This window comes from Meyerozyma guilliermondii, genomic scaffold (genome assembly GCF_000149425.1).
Source record: "Meyerozyma guilliermondii ATCC 6260 scaffold_8 genomic scaffold, whole genome shotgun sequence".
Classification (NCBI taxonomy): Eukaryota; Fungi; Ascomycota; class Pichiomycetes; order Serinales; family Debaryomycetaceae; genus Meyerozyma; species Meyerozyma guilliermondii.
The window spans coordinates 231477-251149 of record NW_001809793.1 but is presented as its reverse complement, the minus strand read 5'-3'; the positions used below and the strand labels follow the sequence as shown (position 1 = coordinate 251149).

The following is a 19673-nucleotide window of genomic DNA, read 5'->3' as shown; positions in this document are numbered from 1 at the left end:
ACGCACACCAGCTAATCTCAACCAGAATCGGGTTTCCTGGCACTCTGGCCGAGTTGGTCTAAGGCGCCAGGGTAAGGTCCTGGTCTCTCCGGAGGCGCGAGTTCGAATCTCGCGGGTGTCACCAGCCGATTCTTTCTTTTTTTTTTTTGGAGCCTGCGCGAACATTTATTTTGTGGGGAAAGTTCAGTGTCCATGAATGGCCTACTTAGAAGTAAGATTGTTTTGCAATCTAATTTTTCAAGCATCAGAACACTATGTATCAGTTCCATTGAGAGCTTCAACAATGATCTGATTACTCTTAAGTTTGACAATGGCCAATCGATAGCCTACAATAACATTTTCCTCCGCGACGCATGCCAGAGCTCTGATTCGGTGGATCCATACTCGAAGCAAAAGTTGTTCTCCACACCGCAAATTGGCCAAAATTTGAAGTTGAAGAGCGAACCAAAGCTAGTTCTCGACCATAACACTAAGGAACCCCAATTGCAAGTACAATGGGTTCAAAATGGTAGAGATCATTTTTCAACATATTCAAGTTCATTCTTAGCAAAGTATGCTAGCCGTGATAGTGTTCGCAAGGCAAAGTTTTTCGACGCAGAGCAAGTCTACTGGGACAAAAGCACACATTTCAAGCCAGAATTTGTCGATTATCACAGCTATATAGATGGCACAGCGTTTCCTCAAGTGGTTCACAATTTGAACAAATACGGTCTTTGCTTTGTTGACAACATACCAGAGCCACAGTTGGAACTGATGAATGAAGAGAATAGTAGTCAATGGCCAGTGGCAGCACTTGCCAGTAAATTTGGTTACATCAAGCGGACATTTTATGGAACATTATTTGATGTTCGCAACGAAAAGGAGGCTAAAAATATAGCCAATACGTCTACCTTTCTCCCATTGCACATGGATTTGCTCTACTATGAGTCGCCTCCAGGATTACAGCTTTTGCATTTCATTAAGAACTCGACTTTGGGAGGTGAAAATGTGTTTGCTGATTCTTTTGCAGCTGCTCATTCTGTGCGAAGCGAAGACCCTGAAGCATACGAAGCCCTCAAAGCAATACCTATCAATTATCACTATGACAATGCAAACGAAAGCTACTACTATTCAAGACCGTTGATCATTGAAAATCAAGGAGTATTGCACCCAAATGAAGGACCAATTATAGACCATGTTAACTACTCTCCTCCGTTCCAAGGACCGTTTGAGCTTGGAATCGAAGACTCGGATCCAAAACTATTTCAAAACTTTCTTCGTGGATTAACAAAGTTTGAAGAAGCAGTCAACGACCCGCAAAATCAAATTCAGATAAAAACCCCAGAAGGCACCTGTGCTATTTTTGACAATAGGCGAGTTTTGCACTCACGACTCGAGTTCTCTGACGCTAATGGCGGAGACCGGTGGCTCATGGGATGCTACGTCGATGGTGACAGCTACAGATCTAAACTTAGAGTACTTAAAAATGTATAAATTATGACAAAATTTTTCTATTTTACAATTAGTTAGTAACCATAACTTCCATAACCTCCAGCAGGTTGTGAGGGAGCTTGGTATCCTTTTGATAAACTCTTGAAAGTTTGCTTGAATCCGTTACACAAACGGAGCATATTGGGGTAGGAGAATCCCTTGAGTCTGTATCCATCACTTTCTGTCTTGACATGCCAGGTAGTCACTGGCGTATTCACGTTCAACTTGAAAAGTAACAAAAACCATCCTGGAGATTTGTGGTCGTAACAGAAAACATAGGCACTGTTCTTGGGGTTAGCACGAGTATAAGACTCTAACCACTCATTGACCTCCGAAAGCGTACCTTCTCTAAACTTGGGATGTCTGCACATGGCATCGACATGCTTAGCAATGGCTTGCACATGCTGGAAGATCAACTGGTCTAAATCCGCATATCGTTTGTGCTCCACAATATATTCTTTAGTACCAGCATGGTTGACTTCTTGAATACTTAGATGCTGGAACAAGTTGTTGGCAACCTTCCATGTCACCGTCAAGTAGTCAGGACCTCTCGAAGACGGCCGAAGCACACAATCACCAACGGCTTGTGGTGCCAAGTATTCTTCTGCTTGCTTGAATGTAAAGTTGAAGAACAAAGGATGTTGAACATTCTTAGTCTTAGCGAGCTTAGCACGTTCCTTGGCTTCTTCTCTCTGTTTGTCCTCTTCTTCTGCAGCCATATCCCACTTCAATGGGTCTTTGACGAACTTTGGTGCATCGGCACGTTTTATATCTTCTTCCAATAAGCTGAATGTAGCGGTGAAAGTATCGTGAAAAACGTCTAAAACAACCAGCTGGACTACTTGGCCCTGCTCGTAGTCTGCCTTTGGAGGAACATGGGACTCTTCAATGTTACCTTGAATCAACGATGAGGTGGAAACTTTCAAGTATCTGATGTGCGCTTCTCCACGATTGCCATAGTTCTTACCAACTCTGTTTATAGTAACGGGAACAATGGCACCACGACAAAAGGTGGAAGTCGTTTCACCAGTCAACATCTGGAACAACTCTACCGCATCCAAGACATGGAATGAGCGCCGCAATTCCTCATAGTTGTTGACAAGTTCTTCCTTTATACTTTGTAAAGTAGCATACTTCTTCTTGCCAAACTTGGTCTCCAATTCCTTTCCATACGCAGTTAAATTTAAGTCATCCACCTTGTTCACACCCTCTTGCATCAATTGATATATGATACCACCCTGCTCTTCAACATGGGCCATGTCTTCCTCATCGAGGTCCAAGGCATCCGCAGCCATCTTTCTGGCCAAGTCGTAGTCTTCAGGATGAATTCTCGTCGCATCAAGCAACTCGATATTGGTGTCTCGAACCAGAACACCATCATCGTGTGGAATGTTCAAGAACGAAGAACAGTTAATGAAAATATTAGCAGACGTAAGCTCGTGTTCGATCAAATCACTGCGGGCGGTAATCGTGCCTCCGAGCTTCAGATTGATGTTCTTGATCAAACCAGAAGCCTTTCTGGGACCCAAACCAGCAACGTAGTTCAAAAGAACAGCTTGCAGTGAATCACTCGTTACCTCATTGATCTCCACACCAACCAAATTGACAATGTCCACAAACACAGACTCAACAGCTTCCAAGACGGCATCACGAGGGATCAAATGCTGATGTTCGTAAAGGCTCAACGAGATTATATCTTCTCCGAGAGAAACATATTCCAATAATGGGTTTTGAACGTAACGAGCGACTCCCACGCAGTACTTGACAAGCGTGGGCTTGTCTGATAACTCAGCCTTGGCTCTTTCGGAATTTTGGTATAACCGAGCGGTCTCATCCTGACCCCAGATAACGGGAATCAACTGTTGAGACTCCGAAGAATCTTCAGGTACATCGGCGGCTATCTGATTTGTCTCAACAAATTGGCGAACCGAATCATAGAGCCGCTTACTGATTGCATTGTAACCGCAGATGGCAATGACATCTGGCTTTGAAGAACGAAGATTATGATCAAAGAATTCTTTAAGTTGACCAGCAAATTTCTCGTCGTTCTCTCGATCACGAAGGGGGCTGTTTTCCAGCTTAAACAATTCAGTGATACGCCCGTTGTCTTGAACGAAAGCACCCACCACCGCACTATCGTAGTCACCTTTACCGAAGGAGAGAGCTAACACACTAGGCTTTGTGCCTTTGTCAAAACCCACGGGGGTGAATGGAGCCTGGTCCACTTTGACCAAAAAGCGCCGACGAACCTCACCAGCAACCAAACGCTCACACAGTCTCCTGAGTTCTTCTTTGGTGCCCAAGGCGACCATTGTTGTCAACTTTTTAAAGGCAAGCTTTAGCACAATTTCTCTTTCGCGATTCCATGCCTCAGAAATCTCCGAAAGACCATCAGATTTCAAACAGTTGAAAATACTTTGAAACCAACGATCATACTCTCTTATTTCGACACGAACCACCACAAGTGCTTGCTTTTCGGCAAGAAGCATCCTCAAGTATAGGTCAGGATTGCGTGTGAGATCCTCCGCGGTGAGTCCTGTGGCATACTTGATATCAGCGAATGGACTGTGGTTGTCGATACTAGCCCTACCTTTGTCAGTCAACACCACTCTTATGGAAGCAAAGTTCTTGAACGTCGAACGAACTTCAGCTCTTATACGAGGATCATGGAAAATTTCTTCCGAGAATGTCTTGCGAATTGCTGTTTGTGCACTTTGCGCATCTTTATAAAGAACCTCATCATCTTCGCAGAGCTTTTCCAACAAGTCTTCAGGAGACTCAAGACGATCATCAGTGGCATGAATTCTGTATGGAACCATGAAGCCCTTCGAGCTTTGATCTTGAACATTTTCACCGAAATGCTTGGCAGATATTCCATATGCTGCAACACCATCGTAGATGACATTATTTTTGATGCGCTCGAATGCTGACATTTTGGCAATCTTTTTGTTTTTGGTGGGAACCTGCTCCACAGCTTCTTCTTGATCACCGTCTTCATTCTGTTGTTGGAGTTGCGCCTGCAGATCTTGGTGCTTCTGTTGTATCTCGCGGATCTTGTCAGAATACACAAAATTAACATAATCGTGAAGATCTTGCACCGCCGAAATATTATCCAACTGTCTGTAGTCTTTGAGCAAATCATCGTCAACATCGAGCTGGGTAATCAATTGCTCAAGATTGTACCGTTTTTCGTAATGAGAATGATACTCGATGTCCAAGTGGACTATTCTCCACAAATCGTCTTCGAAGAGAAGCTTGTGAACGACATTGACTCCCGTCTCATCGGGCGATTCTTCAGCATGTAACAAGAAATCACGACGATGCGTCCATATGAAAGGAACCTCGTAGGAGTCGCGCGAGATGAATTCCACAACATGGCCAACGGCAGTTCTAAATGGGATCTCCAAGAATTCAGAGAAAGTGTCTTTTTTCTCGTCGTAAAGTATCTGAGCCACCCATTTCTTTTCACGTTCGAGTTCCTCGTCGTCAAATTCAGCATAGCTCAAGTTCGACCGGTATGCTTGGTAACGCTCGGGAATATCGACAATTCGTATAATGTTGTCTTCCTCGGTCAACATACGCTCTTTAAGTTCTGCATGCTCAAAGACGTCGTCCAATGCAGCGTCAGCACCATCTCCGGCGCCCTCATCTTCCATTTCCTGAGCATCCAATGCCCAGTCGTACTCCTCCCCATTGCCAAATACTTCAAAAAGCTGTTGTAAACTTTCACGATCGACACTGGACAACTTGGAAGTATCCAACCGGGGTCCCTTTTTGCGCTGTCTTTGTTTCTGTTCGGCCTTCTGGCGCTGCTTCCTGGCCTCGTCTTCGTCGGAAAACTCATCATCCTCAATGAAATCCTCAAACTCATCCAAAATGTTCCTGTCGTCGCCCACGGCTCCGACGTCGTCTTCTTCTCTTTCAATTTCCTCATCTGCAAAAATATCAGCGAGTCCACGTGGCCCCTCAGAAGCTTCTCTATCAACAGCTTTCTCACCAGACTCGTCGTCGCCATCTTGAGCGGGTTTCAATCGCTTGAGCCGTCCTTCGCCTCGACGAGCACCAGAATTCTCCATCAATAAATCAAGATCATCTTCATCCAAAGCATCTAAAGCGGCCCCTTCTCGCTCCTTCCGCCGCCTTTTGTGCTTTCGACGTCTTTTTTCCGGTTCTTCATCTTCATCATCAACAATGAAACCTTCTCTGACCTTGCGAATGGCATCCTCATCCTCTTCATCATCGTCGTCATCTTCACTAGAATCATCTACATCATCACCACTCTCCTCCGAGACAGCAGCAGCTACATCATCACGAATCTCCAGCTCCTCCGGCACTTCATTCTTCGGAGCAGCTACGTCGGACATAGTTGATAAACTTGTTCACAATTGATTTTTTCACGGTTGGTACCGCTTATGTAACAATACATGCTATTTTACATAACCGACTAGGGATGTTCCATGTCTATAAATCGTCGGTCTTTTGGCGCTTTTCTCGCTTCAATTTCATATTGAATTGTCGGTTCTTTTCGTTAATATAGTTTCCGCCATCTTCGCGGTCGTTTTGACGACGCTTATATCTCCTATCGTTATCGGCTGCAATTTTGTTTGCCAAAAATTTGGCCCTTTCCGGGTCAACATGATGAGTCAGGTCGCTACTATGGGTAGTATCAGTCTTAGCTTGCTCGTAGGCTTCTTTGTCGATTTTAATCTCTTCAATTTCCTTCTTGTATGTCAGTTCTGCCAATTTGTTCATGTTTTGAGATCCCAAATTTTTATTAGTGGTTCGTTTGGTCCATTCCGCATCCTCCTGGATTGTATAATCCCAATTTCGTGCTCTTTCCGGCTGTTTTTCGTCTTTTGAATTCGTCTCGTTCTCCTCATCAGTCAGTTTCGTGGTCATTTTTCGTCGTTCTTTGTACACTTCTTTGCGGTTTTCATTACTGGCATCTAGTCGCTTCTTCTTGAGCATCGCCAACTTTGCTCGAACCTCATCTCTGCGGTCCTTTGCACTCATGGTTGTTCTTAGCTAGATGCGGTGTTTGGGTCAAAATCGCTTGTGTCAAAATTGAAGATTTTAAAGCATTACACCCAAACACCAAATAGTATCAAGGAGCTACTCGCGAATGGGTTTCCTTATCTAGTCTACGTATACCTGACTTGCCACCATTTGCTGCCCCGCACCAATTCCGATCGCATTTGCCACTCGTGGGAGCCGCTCGTAGGTTACAATAGATCCGAACTCGGCCCGAGCTCGGCAAATGGCCATATACAGGCCGGTGGCTGCAATATATAAGTGCCACTACTGAAAAGGAACTCAATTGCCAATTTTGCCTCCGCCAAAATGTCTTATGTCCCTACTTTGAAAGCCCTCGTGAAGAAACTTGAGACTCATACCCGAGCAAGGGGTAATCCCAAGGAAGTCCTTGCTATTCTTGACACTTTAGTTCAAGAGAATGGAGGCATGATGAACATAGGTCCTGAAAAAGGAAACATAATCAAAGAAATTCTCCGGAAAAACCCTCCTAAAACCATGATAGAGCTTGGATGTTTCTTTGGGTACTCTGCTGTGATGTTTGCTGGCGAATTGCAAAAGGTGGATGGTGCCAAGTACACCAGTTTTGAATTGAGTGAGGATTTTGCAGCCATTTCTCGTCGTGTGGTAGACTTTGCTGGATTGTCTAACAAGGTGGACATTGTGGTGGGACCTGCCTCCAAAACACTTCCTGAATTTTGGGAAAGGCTGAAAAGACAGGTGGACTTTGCTTTCATCGACCACGAAAAGAGGGCCTATGTGCCCGATTTGCAGATCATGGAATCACTCGGACTTGTAGCTCCAGGAACCATTCTTGTTGCAGACAATGTCATTCGCCCAGGGGCTCCGGAGTACATCAAGTACGTCGAGGCTTCTACCGATGAGCGTAAAAAGTTGTTGAATGTGGGCTCTCAGTACCCTGGAAAATGGAACCTACTTTACGACTCCAACCAGATAAAGGTTCTGCTGGGCTTCGGTGTAGATGCTTTGGAGGTTTCTAAGTGCGTGGGAGTCGCCGAAGAGTAACCGGTGAATCGTGGTGATTGACACAAGTACAAATTGCAAATTTATATGAACTATGATGGAGAGATGATTACAAGAATAAACACTATGAAATGAAAAGCAAGAAGAAGATAACATCTCTAAAACGGCAAAATAGAACAAACGAGTAAGAAAATGCCCCATAATGCTATACACTCTTTATATATTTCAGGCAAGTTGAATCACCTCTACCATCGTAGCTGTGACTACCTGCAGTACTTTCATATTTCAACACCAACTCACACAGACAAATATAGCAACTGTTCATGACCGATTTGACTCCCATATTCAACCAATGTGTGGCTATAGTTCGAAAAGAGCTCAATGCTACACCATCTCCACACCATTCAAGTCAGAAGGATGCAGTATTGGAAATCCAAGATACATTTAGCGTAGAATGCCGTGAGTACTATCATCATCTAGTAGCACTAAATGGTATTATAAGTGATATCAAAGTGCCCTATGTTGCTGTAGGAGGATCGCTGTCCAAGAATGTGTTGAGTTTGGAAGACAAAAACAAAATTGACGAAGAAATGAGTTACAGAATCCAACAGATGTATGAAAAGTTGAAGGTGCTTCAAAACTACGAAAAGAAACGACAGTCGGTTTCCGCCACAAACAAGACCAGCTGGCTTGGAGCCATGTTTGGCGGAGAGGAGCAAGAAAAGAGGGACAATTTTCATGCCACAATAAATTTTCATCGCACTCAGATGCTCAAGACACTCAATGAATCGACCAATAATGTTGGCAAAAGATTTGAACAAATGCAGCGACAACGATTGCAACGTGAGCGCCGACTCAACCTCCTCAATTTCCAGAACTTAGGTGACGATCTTGACTTTTATCATGACAATAAACCCATGCATGGTGTCGCTGGTAGACTTCATAAAACCCTTCACGAAAGTCTCAATAATAGCACCGACGATCTCAATGTAGTAGATCTTGAACAAGAAGCGAGAGACCAGTCTCCTGGACTAACCCAGGAACAGCAGCAAGTGTTTGAAAAAGAAAATAAAGAATTCCTAGCGCTTAAAACCAACCAACTCAAACAGGTGGAAAAATTACAACATTCGATGGTGGATATAATTAACCTCCAAGCAGAACTCAGTTTCCAGCTAGAGGCTCAATCAGAGCAAGTATCTTTTATGTTGGACACACAGAACCAAGTGGATCTCGATCTACGTCAAGGTAACCAAAACTTAACCAAAGCAACCGGACGCAACAAGAGAGGCGCTAATTTTATTGTTGCTACTTGCTGGATCTTGGGTTTTCTTCTATTATTGTTAGACTTTATAACTTGGTAATTACATGACATCTTCCACAACACCTGCTCCAATAGTAATTCCTTCTCTACGAATCACCACTCTGCCCAATATCTTGTTATCTGCAAACTTGGTCAATGGCAATTTCCGGTCCATGACACTTATCTCCACCAATGCTGTTTGCCTGGAAACCAAATGCATACGCTTTTTCTTGACGCCCTCAATTTCAATCACCTTCGATATACGTGCTGGTACTTGGCAATTATTGCGGAAAAGTACAAACGGTGTTCCAACAAGTAAAGGTTTGACCAAGTTGAAAAGATGGAGGGTAGCGGTAAACGTAGAGGCGGATTTGACGCTGGAATCAAGACGCAGGACCAAGTCACCGACTGTCAAGTCCTCAATTGCACCATTTGATAATTGACTCGATTTGAACCGCATCAGTACAAAGTCACCTTGTGATGCAAAATCTACAGGAGTCTCTTCCAACTTCATCGATTGGACCTGAACGCACTCATCTGACGGCGAAACTCTAATTGTTTCACCGGCTTGAATCGTGCCCGAGATTACCTTTCCACTGAGTCCGAAATCAGAACTCGAAATTTCGAATACGTCCGTTATAGTCATATTGAACTCTGAGGAAATAACCTCGTCAATTCCATCAATTTGTACATCCACATTCTCCAAGTACTCCACAAGAGTATTCCCGCTGTACCAACTAAGTTTCTCATTATCTTTACGAACCACATTAGTTCCGTCCAAACCAGAGATGGGAATGAAATCGACCATTGGCGGCTTGTATCCGACTTCACTCAAGTATTCTGTCATCTGGCGCTTGATGTCGTTGAAACGGGACTCAGACCAGTTCTCCTTGTCCATTTTATTGACAACCACACACAAACGTTCGACTCCAAAATTCTTCGCCAAGATGGTATGTTCCTTCGTTTGGCCATCCATGATGAAGCCAGACTCGAATTCTCCAGCAATCGAATCTACCACAAGCAATCCTAAATCAGCCTGCGAAACTCCACTTATCATTTGAGGAACAAAATCTTTGTGGCCAGGGGCATCAATGGCAGTAAAACGAGTGCTCTTTGTTTCAAAATTGGTAGCACAAATGTCCACCGTTACTCCTCGTGAACGTTCTTCCGAAGTCTGATCCATTACCCATGCCAAAGCGAATGAACCCTTACCAGACTTTTCAGCTTCACGAACTAACTTGTTCACAGTTTTCGCATCCACAACCCCAAGGTCAAATAAGAGCCGTCCCATAAGGGTGGACTTGCCAGCGTCAACGTGCCCGATAACTACAAAAGACTTGTGAGGCTTGGCGAGCTTTTTGCTGAGGGCAGATTTCAAATCGATAGTTTTGAACGGCTTGGATTTCACAGCGGCCAGTTTAGTTGCAGCTTTTGGTTTCGGTGCCTTGTCTTGCAAGGAAAGGTTTTCGAAATCACCCTGGAATGCTTGTTTCTGCGCATTGAGAATGGTATCGTCAGGACTGGGTCCTTCAAAATTGGACTGCGCTTTTGAGATTTTCTGGGGAGAAGCTTCGTGGTTAGTAAGGACTTGAAAAATACTGGTATTTGGCCTTTGTCTCTTGGCAGACGGTTCATTTTCAAAGAGAAATAGTGTGACTTCCGAGCGTGGAAGACGAAGCAAAGACCGATCAACGGCAATTTGCAATGCTAATGATGGAGCCGTTGGCAGACGGGTGCTAGTGCTCTTCTGGTCTTCGGATTTGGAAGCAGTATCAGCTGTAACATCCAGATTCGGAGATTTTACAGCTTCAGCAAATTTAGGAGGTTGCTCCAAAGATCTTTTCTTTCTTTCTGCAGCAAGCGCCAATAGTCGATTGGGCTTAACTTCAGTATTACTTCCTTCCAGACCATTTTTTGTCGCGGAGGACGATGCAAATTTATCCAAAATGCTATTTGGAGACTGACGGTCACCAGGGCCAAGCGACAGATCTTGTTTCTGGGCACGAGCCTTTGCCAAAGCTCCGAGTTTAATACTGCGATTTGTCACAGAAGAAGTACCTAGAGGCGCCAGAATCAGCTGAGGCGATGTATTTACACTGCCCTGTCTCTGGGCTCGCGCCTTGGCGAGTTGTGCAAGCTTGGAGAGCTTGGGCTCCATTTCTAGATTAACACTTGCTCTCAATAAAATTCAAATACAGTATCCAAAGTTGGAAAAATGGGCGGAAATACATACCTTTCTTCTTGAAACGGGCCTTGATGTCCTTGACGGCTGGCTCGATCTCGTAGTGGTGATAATACAATGCTTCTTTCAAATCGAACTCGGGCACTGAGTCATTATAGGAAGCCAAAGATTGCTTGATTTTTGGCAATGAAGCATAAAGCTGGTCATATTCTTCATCATCCAAGTCGTCTTCGTTGAACTCTTCATTCATCGACTCATCGAAATCTTCCAAGTCATCGGAATCATAATCGGCCATTTTGCCTTTGATCGCAAACGCTGAGAATTCATTTTATGAGAAAGACTGCAGATAAGAACGATGTAACAGATTAGAAGAAGACATAGCAAAAAGTCTAAATCCTCAAACTACGACAGCGAATAGTTCTGGGACGGTATGCCAATTCGTTATACGATGAATTGCAGTAGCCACGACTTGATTAGAAAAAACGGGGTAATTGCTGCAACTGAGCTCGATTCTATCCGCCTATATGCCGGCATGGCCAAAATTCATCACAACTTGATCAAAATTCATCACAACTTTTCGATGCACACACACACTTTTTTAACATAATATAACACACAAGTTGTTACATCATAAAACCTAGAACGAAAATGGCTGAGAAAATCCGTCGCACATCCTAACACCCATTGCAACCAAATTTCAATAAAGCTAAGTCCTCAATTTGCGGCTCTGGAAAGTTGACATTCAGTCGAAACTGGGGTCGATTATGTAAGTTTGGCCCTCGTCTTAGTCAGAGATCAAGGTCCGAAACTTTATTTAGTCTGGTAAATTCGTACTATATTGCGAGGCAATATATAACTCTCTCAACTACGGTCTGTTGAAATACTGGGACCAACGTAATTGGTACGCTAATTATAGAAGTTAGTTGTTAGGGATCTCGAATGAGATAGATGAATATGTGCAGTATCTTTACTTTTAGGCTACAAAGGTTAATTCACGGTCAGGTCCATTTGACCTTTTCCTTTCCTAATCCCATTGCACTTCCCTTCTTCTACGATCTTTTATTTGTAAGTAGTCTTTACTTAGCCTAAGGTTTGGTAAACTTGCTTTTAACATTCAATTCAGTGAGAGGTGAGAGCCATGTTTCGTATTATTCGGAAATTTTGCAACTTTCTGAAATATTGCGAAAGAAATGAACCATAGTTTAGTCTTTAGTAAGAATACTCATCCAATCAATGGTAATTGTAGTGTAAATAGCTGTTAGCATGACTATGAGAAAAGTGGGAGGAAAATTTAATTATAGCGCGCGGCTGCAAACTTTTGCGCGCTTGCATCTAGAAAAGTGGGACAGATAAACAGCAAATCTGTCCCACTTTTCGCGAATTTTTGGTGAGAAAAACCGAGCTTCGTCACCCGAGACTGGAACTGTCCCACGCGCCAGGGGTTTGGTATGTCTCAAAAGTGCTAATTCGACTTTTGAAATTGAGGATGGGTCGACCATTTTCGATTGCCAGCCAACTATAACTCCTATGAGCTGGAACGAGTCACTGAACTTGTAAAGACAAATATTTTAACTCAAATGGCCTTCTCCAATTCTTCATACTTTGACTCTCCGGTGACTTATTCATGAACATATAAATATTGAGGATGGGACGACGTTTATAGATTGGCTGCAAATTATAACATCATAACATGTAAAATTTATATATACGTACACTGGTTACTTTACACCAGTACACTTGTTTCTACGCAATTGAAAGACTAAGAAGTGAAAACTCTAGGAGAAGCAGCAAAACTGTTCAGAAAACCAAAAAAAACCAGATAGTGACGCGCTGACAGTATATTCTAATTATGTTCTATCTATTTGTGGAGCAAGTCAACGTCCAACACCTTCAATATGGTCTTACCCGCAGCCACCAATTCTTCATCAAAGTAACGTCTTCCAGCTAATTGAAGAGCTATTGGTGCACCCTTGAAAAGCTCAGGGTCGTATCCACTCAATTCCAACTTTTCCAACTCACTTCTATAGGTGTAGGAACTATGTTCCGAACCCCATTTGTCAACGGTTGGGTCTTGGAACATGCCAGTTTGGAACAGCAATGACGGGAAATCCAAAATGTTGTACAAGGCAGTGTAGGACCAGTTATATACTGCTTCGGGAAGAGGAGCCACATTGTTGTAAGCAGGCCCAAGAATGAAGTCCACTTTGTTGGCATTCAAGTAATCGGTGTATTCTTGTCTTAACAGGTCTCTGATAACATTCAACTTTCTGTTTTCAGCTACCCCAATATCTTTGGATCCATTACCATAATTGAGAGCCCATTTAGTCAATTTGGTCAATGGTTCACCAGAAGCAGACAAAAGCTTCTTTTGCATGTAATTACCATCACAATTGTACATTTTGTTGACAGTATCAATTGCTTCTTGCACTCTGATAGGCTTGAATTCAATCACCTTGGCACCAGCATTTTTCAACTTGGCAACAACTTCCTTGAGTCCTCGTGCAATAGGAGGTGTAGGTTTGACCACACCATCGTCATACATCACCGCAATGGTAAGCGATTCTGGCTTTGGAGGCTCCACTGTTCTCCAAGGTAAAGGAAGAGCCCATTGGTCCAATTGCCATGGGTTCCCGTCGTTGACATAATGCTTCATGAACAAGTCAATGTCATCAAGAGATCTAGCCATTGGACCTGCCACAGGAACTACACTCTCTTGACCTGCTCCGGAAGAAATACCTCCCAAAAGAGCCACTCGGCGAGTGGTGGGTCTAAGACCATGGCACCCAGAATAGGCAGCTGGAGCACGAATGGAGCCTCCAATATCACTTCCCACTCCAAGCGAACTTCCTCCAAATGCTACAATCGACCCTTCACCAGAAGAAGAGCCACCAGAAGATAAACCCAAGTTGAAGGGGTTTCTCGAAGTACCAACAAAATTGTTATTCGAATCCAAATGCATCAACGTTTGAGGCTGGTTGGTTCTGACGTAGAAAACTGCACCCAAATTCTCCAAGATTTGGATGGTGGCTCCGTGTTTCTTAGGGATTCTATCGAGCAACCCAACCCAGCCTCCATGGGTGATTTTGTCTTTGTAGTCCATTTGTTCCTTCAACGAGATTGGAACTCCATGAAGTGGTCCAATAACCTTCCCGTTCTTCTCAAAGTATTCATCTAACATTTGAGCACGCTCCAAGCCCTCGTCAACAAAAAGCTCAAGAGCACAATTGGTAAACTGGTGACAAATTGTCGCTCTTCTAGCATATGCCTTGAAAGCTGTAACTGACTTCAATTTACCGCTAGCAATCTCCTTGGCCAATTCCGTGGCTGAGAGCTCAGTAATCCGCTTCTCTTCGTCAGAGAGCAATTTCTTCTCATACAAATACTCCAATGGATTGAATTGGTCTTTTTGCAACTTTTCAATGGGCTCTGGAAGTGTGATCTTGTACTCTGGCAAAATGGCACTTTCCAAATCAGCCCTGTATTTGTCCAACCGAGGCACCCAGTCCTTCTTGTATCTCTCTGGATCCTCATAACCCTCGAAATTCTCCTTTGTAAGAAAGCTTTCAAAACTCATTATTGAATTAGAATAAACTGAAAAGAGCGGGGCGACGGTCGGCTTAAATGGTACATGGTTGTGCGTTATCACCCGGAATGACTTTCCAAATCGGGTAGTTCGCGTCGCATATATGCTATCGAGCCGACTATCGAGCCGCACTTGACATATCTACATACAGTCGCACTAGTCGTAAGGTGTCTATTATCTCTATTATTATTCCATGCCAACCCATACATCTCCATAAAACTTGAACAATTCCGTGTCTTTTTTCTCAAACTTGAACACTTGTCCTTCTTGAGTATTATCGGTGTCATCTTTGGTTGGTCCACCAATGCGTGAATATGCACACCACATGTACGAGTTGCAATAATCTCGATCCATAGTCCATCCCTCTTTGGGCTCTTCTATGGTGTTCTCACATAACGTCTCGAGTTTGTCCTTGAATGGAGGTATAATGGCATGCGTGATCGTCAATGGCTCTTCATAAAAGGTGCGGAATTGCTCCGCCGTTTTGAACTGGGTAAATCTCGATTGTTTTTCAGCTTCCTTCTCATAGTTGACCTTGTGTAATTGTCCACACGTATGATACCCAGAATTGAACCATACCAAAGAGCCATCGTCCTCGCTGATATGACCAGGATGGGCACTACATATTTCCTTCGCTAGCTTGGGTTTACCATCCTTGGTCAACCGTTGCACATCAGGCGTTAAAGTTCCAATTGCGGCAGCATAATACTTGTTGAAATGGTAGCTTTCATCTCCATTAGTAGCAAATGCAAGCCAGATGATCTCCTTGTCACCATACGACCGCGATGTCACTGGCTTCATAAAGTTCATTTGCATCATCATAAGCACAGAATTGAAATGTCTGTTTCTATCGATTAACAATAACCCACTTTCCATATAATGGGTCATACCATCAAAGTACGACGACTGCAATGTGTGTTCTGTTATGATGGGGATGTCGAACATCGCCGAGTCGATTATCGAGGGCGAAATCTTTTTGAAAAAAACTCCATCACTAACTTGACGGAATTGAGGTGCCGTGCGGTCTTTGAAGAAATAAGCTCCCTTGGCAACATACCCCTTCAAATTAAAGTAAAAATCAGGGTTTTGCACCATGATGGTGTCAGCGTCAATCAAGATATACTCTTCAAACGAGTTGAATAAAGCAGCCAAGAATTTGTTGGCAAATCCGTGGAACTTACCCTTATAATTGTCCTGAATGACATTGTGGGCATTGACAAACCACACTTCCTGAGGTGGAAGTTTTCCCTTTGCGAGAAAGTCATCAGTGAAATAGTCTGCTACCTTGTGGTACGATGATGGAAGAGCAACGTCACCACTTCTGGCAGCATTGACAATCTTGGTTTTAGTTTCCTTGGAAATGTCGTCATTGTACACAATTTCAATGGGGTATGTGTTGCCCAATGCTCGTAAAAGGTGGATAAGTCTGACGGTGTCATCGACATGTTTATCGCCGATAGACAATACGATACCTCTTCCATTCATGGAATTTTTCAAGTTGTTCAAAAAACAATTTTTACCACCGGTGAGTTTGGAATGGTACTTGGTCCCAGCATTACGACTATTTCTTGCCTTTTCGTTGGTATGCTTGAACACTCTCTTGTCCTTCACATACTTGCTCATGACTGGAGGAGTCATCAGTATCTTACCGTTCCATCTCTCATATACAGGGAATGAAGGTGAGAGCCATGGGTATATTCTCGATTCCAATTGTGCACACGAGTCAAAACTCTTGCTATCAACTCTTTCCTCGTCGGGCGAGAGAGCGAATGTTTTGAACCCATCAGCTCCCACACTCTTTTCAATGGATTTCAAGAGTTTCTTTTGCTGGTTGACATACCGACTTGTCTTCACCTGCTGGTCGTGATCATCGGCAGTGATGAAACATTTGTTGAAGATTCTGAAGTGGGACACATAATCGGTGGACTTTTGTTCGGTCCGCTTAGTGACTTCCCACATTTCTTGGTACTTTTTCTTGATTCTTTCTTCCACCACATTATCTTCAGGAACATCATCTTTCTCGATATTCTTTTCTTTGGCTATTTCTTCCTTGACCTCGTTCATCTTATCGTGTCTGAACCTGTCAAAGTCGTATTGGTCCTTCATGGGTACCGGAAGATCTTCGTTGGGGTTGATGTACCAGTTTGGGTCTGATGCGTAAAGGTTCAAGAAATACAAGTCACATCGTTCACGGAAGTCCAAGCTGGATAGAATTGAATTGACATCGTGGTCCTTGAAGATTTTGTTATAGTTGGTAGAGTGGCTGTCCACGCCACGAATATCTTGGATGCCTGATTTCTCCTGTAAGAGTTTGAACAGCACGTGGTTCACTAAATCGTTCCCAATGGCATTGGTATCTTCCTTGGACTCATCGTTGTTGGTCGCTGGTTCTGTTTTCAGTTCGTCAAAGTAGATAGACGAAATGGAGGTTTCACGGTAAGTGTCGCTGTTGCGGTAAAAATAGAGCCAGTAGTTGACGAATGCAAGCCAAGCCACCACCGCCAACAAAATGAAGGTTTTGCGCTTCGAGCGCTTGGCCAGGTTGAGCGGGTGGGCCACCTGTGACATTATGGAGTCCATGGTGGTTTGGAAAAGAAAAAAGATGGAATGGTGAGTTGTAGCAACAGACTATCTGAGTTTTTATGGTACGAAATTTCTTTGCCAGTGGCTTAGCAAAGGAACGTATCGGACGGGACACTGGCTATTTCGCAAGTCGTGTGACACGATTTAGATTGAAAACGGGAGTTAGGGGCAAACTGGAAAAGACAGACCAGCCAATTATAGAAATTCAGTAATTGGTAATGACTTGAGCAAAATATATTGGAGATGATTGCAAATGAATTTCAGTGAATTTCAGTGAATTTAAGGAACTTTAGTGAATTTAGGAATTGCAACGTGGATAAGCAACCTTGTATAAGGTTTGTTGGCAGCGAGGTGCTTTTTGGTTGTAGATGCAAAAGAAGAAGTTGCAAGTATAAACGACTGCGAAACCAAGTATCTAAGATGGTCTCAGATGGATCAAGAACTCAAACGATTTGTGCCAAGCTTTTTATTCACAGCTACTAAAGTGAAAAGAAAACACGAGTTAAGGAAAAGTGGAAGCCACTAAAAATGGGCAATTACGAAACGTGGGCAATTTTATTATTTAGTGTAGCCCAGTGTGCATATGCTGTGCAGCAGTTTCCGAAAAGGGTTCTCAGCCACTCCGGTCAATGGGCTGCAAACCGACTAACCGCAAGAGATAGACGATCAAGAAGAAAGAGAAAGAGTCAGGAGCTAGGGTATGAAATCAGAATAGACAATCAAGCGCAATCAATCCATTACGTGTGGTGGTCAAATGCATTCGCAGCCTCGCCTCGAGTCGCGGGCTGAGCTGGTGTATTGCGGTACATACGTTAAACCAATAAATATAGCACAAGAAGGCATTTCCACGTGCCGCCGGCAGCACGCGAGACATCCATACACCTACTTGTCGTCCTTGCGCTTCAATAACCGCACCACACCTGGTTTGGCTCCGGAAACAGATTTCCAATAAAATGCCGTCACGTATTGTTTGAGCAGTACCATCACTGTCACCTGTTCTCGTGACGTGGCCACAAACGTAAATGACGATTCTTCGGCGTTCTTCCTGCATAAAATGTACATGTAGGTTATCACATCGATCCAAAAAAGTGTCATGAGTCCCACTACTATCAGTAGTACCACTCCCAAGCTGGCAGCCCTGATGGCGTGTGTGAGAAGTGCCAATTTCTGGCCCACGATAATTGTGATTTCTTGTAAAACCATTGTCAAAACAAAGCAAATAATTATTCACCAGGGGTGCAGCTTAATATAACCAATTTATGTGGATGGGTGCACGGGTGTGATCGGAATGCACGATGTAACTATGCGGCTGGAGAGTGGTAATTCGTTCCACAAAACTTTGTTTTCAAGTACTGGCTATTGTTCTTGACCCTTAAATGCAATTGTGCATTTCCACCTCTTTTATATCTTGCAGCAAACCTTTTATCTCATCTCGATTAGTCCTTGCTGCAGATAAGAAAAACACCGCCAGGCGTGTGCGGCCCACGATCTGCAATGGGCCATCGGAACCTCAGTATCGCCCGAGGATCGTCGGAGCAAGTCGGAGAGTTTTGAATTGTCCAATTAGGATAAGTGGAATCAATCGATACCATCTGACCACTTTGACTTTTGCAGGAGATGTCTCAATTGTAGTCCACTCATCTCTCACTTCATCAGCCCAGATTGCTTCGCAGCATCACATCGCCCGCGTCGTGCGCGCACCACCGCAGGGGTCCTAATGAAAAAAGTTTATTCTATTCTTTTCAAACCTTCTTCCTGAGCTCCATACCCACTTGCCACAAATGATATAATTATTGCGCAACATTCTGCCGAAACTTCAGCCATAGGTATGTCCTGATGAGATCAATTATCAACCTTATCTACATTATCTGATACAAGGAAGACACAAAGATTCTGAACTAACATCAGGAATTCATTGCTACCAGATGCAGAGCAGTCACCAGCATTCACCATATAGCACTTTTCGAGTCACATAGTTACCGACTCGCAATAACTGGACGCAATAACTGGACGCAATAACTGGATGGGAGTAACTGCGCAGTAACACGATGCAGCAAATTGCTCCCCCACCAACATGTAACACTGCAATAGGACGCCGATGCAAAGATCCTTGCAAAAATAGGGGCATTAACCAAACGGGTAGATCGCTTGAAGCTCGGCGATAGTGCCGAATGGAGTAAAGTTCTAGATGTATGATGTATAGGGCGGCTCTTCGCAGCAACGATGAGCCTTCTCGGTAAGTGGGCCGATTGAAAAATAAGGTTCACGGCTGTGTTTTGCTTTCTCGCCCAAGTAGTAACGTTGCATTTGCGCCGATTGCTAACAATTGTAGGGTGGTGGCTGTAGTCCAAGGCGTATTGACTTAAATTTCTGTCAGAACCTGTAGATGATGACCACAAAAGTATATTGTTCTTGAGTTGTCTCGAAGCACAATCAAGTTCAAGGGTCCAAGCAGTCTAAACTCCGGTCAAACGCAAGGTTTATTATCTTCTGGAGATAAGACTCACTGCAAATCTTTAAAGATAGGAACACTATCATGC

General features: G+C 43.6%; 8 protein-coding genes and 1 non-coding gene across 9 annotated transcripts; 4 read left to right on the top strand and 5 right to left on the bottom strand. All coding sequences in view use genetic code 12, as the record gives it.

Annotated features, from left to right (window-relative positions):
• The first annotated feature begins 38 nt into the window (after window positions 1–38).
• PGUG_06051 lies at window positions 39–121 on the top strand. Its single transcript has one exon. It is a non-coding gene; the product is annotated as a tRNA-Leu (tRNA).
• Window positions 122–192: 71 nt separating this feature from the next.
• Window positions 193–1473, top strand: PGUG_05820 (uncharacterized protein; the record flags this gene model as incomplete). The annotated part of the gene is made up of 1 exon (XM_001482007.1): window positions 193–1473. The coding sequence occupies one exon, from the start codon at window positions 193–195 to the stop codon at window positions 1471–1473; it is 1281 nt and encodes a 426-aa protein (XP_001482057.2).
• Window positions 1474–1505: 32 nt separating this feature from the next.
• SPT6 (chromatin-remodeling histone chaperone) lies at window positions 1506–5834 on the bottom strand (the record flags this gene model as incomplete). The annotated part of the gene is made up of 1 exon (XM_001482006.1): window positions 1506–5834. One exon carries the CDS (start codon window positions 5832–5834, stop codon window positions 1506–1508), a length of 4329 nt encoding a protein of 1442 aa, XP_001482056.2.
• Window positions 5835–5931: 97 nt separating this feature from the next.
• On the bottom strand, window positions 5932–6483 carry PGUG_05818 (uncharacterized protein; the record flags this gene model as incomplete). Its single annotated transcript, XM_001482005.1, has 1 exon — window positions 5932–6483. One exon carries the CDS (start codon window positions 6481–6483, stop codon window positions 5932–5934), a length of 552 nt encoding a protein of 183 aa, XP_001482055.2.
• Window positions 6484–6810: 327 nt separating this feature from the next.
• PGUG_05817 (uncharacterized protein) lies at window positions 6811–7527 on the top strand (the record flags this gene model as incomplete). Its single annotated transcript, XM_001482004.1, has 1 exon — window positions 6811–7527. One exon carries the CDS (start codon window positions 6811–6813, stop codon window positions 7525–7527), a length of 717 nt encoding a protein of 238 aa, XP_001482054.2.
• Window positions 7528–7808: 281 nt separating this feature from the next.
• UFE1 (Ufe1p) lies at window positions 7809–8846 on the top strand (the record flags this gene model as incomplete). Its single annotated transcript, XM_001482003.1, has 1 exon — window positions 7809–8846. The coding sequence occupies one exon, from the start codon at window positions 7809–7811 to the stop codon at window positions 8844–8846; it is 1038 nt and encodes a 345-aa protein (XP_001482053.2).
• On the bottom strand, window positions 8847–10943 carry PGUG_05815 (ribosome dissociation factor GTPase; the record flags this gene model as incomplete). The annotated part of the gene is made up of 1 exon (XM_001482002.1): window positions 8847–10943. One exon carries the CDS (start codon window positions 10941–10943, stop codon window positions 8847–8849), a length of 2097 nt encoding a protein of 698 aa, XP_001482052.2.
• A 1882-nt stretch (window positions 10944–12825) lies between these two features.
• On the bottom strand, window positions 12826–14541 carry PGUG_05814 (uncharacterized protein; the record flags this gene model as incomplete). Its single annotated transcript, XM_001482001.1, has 1 exon — window positions 12826–14541. One exon carries the CDS (start codon window positions 14539–14541, stop codon window positions 12826–12828), a length of 1716 nt encoding a protein of 571 aa, XP_001482051.2.
• Window positions 14542–14736: 195 nt separating this feature from the next.
• Window positions 14737–17130, bottom strand: PGUG_05813 (alpha-mannosyltransferase; the record flags this gene model as incomplete). The annotated part of the gene is made up of 1 exon (XM_001482000.1): window positions 14737–17130. One exon carries the CDS (start codon window positions 17128–17130, stop codon window positions 14737–14739), a length of 2394 nt encoding a protein of 797 aa, XP_001482050.2.
• Between the last annotated feature and the right edge of the window lie 2543 nt (window positions 17131–19673).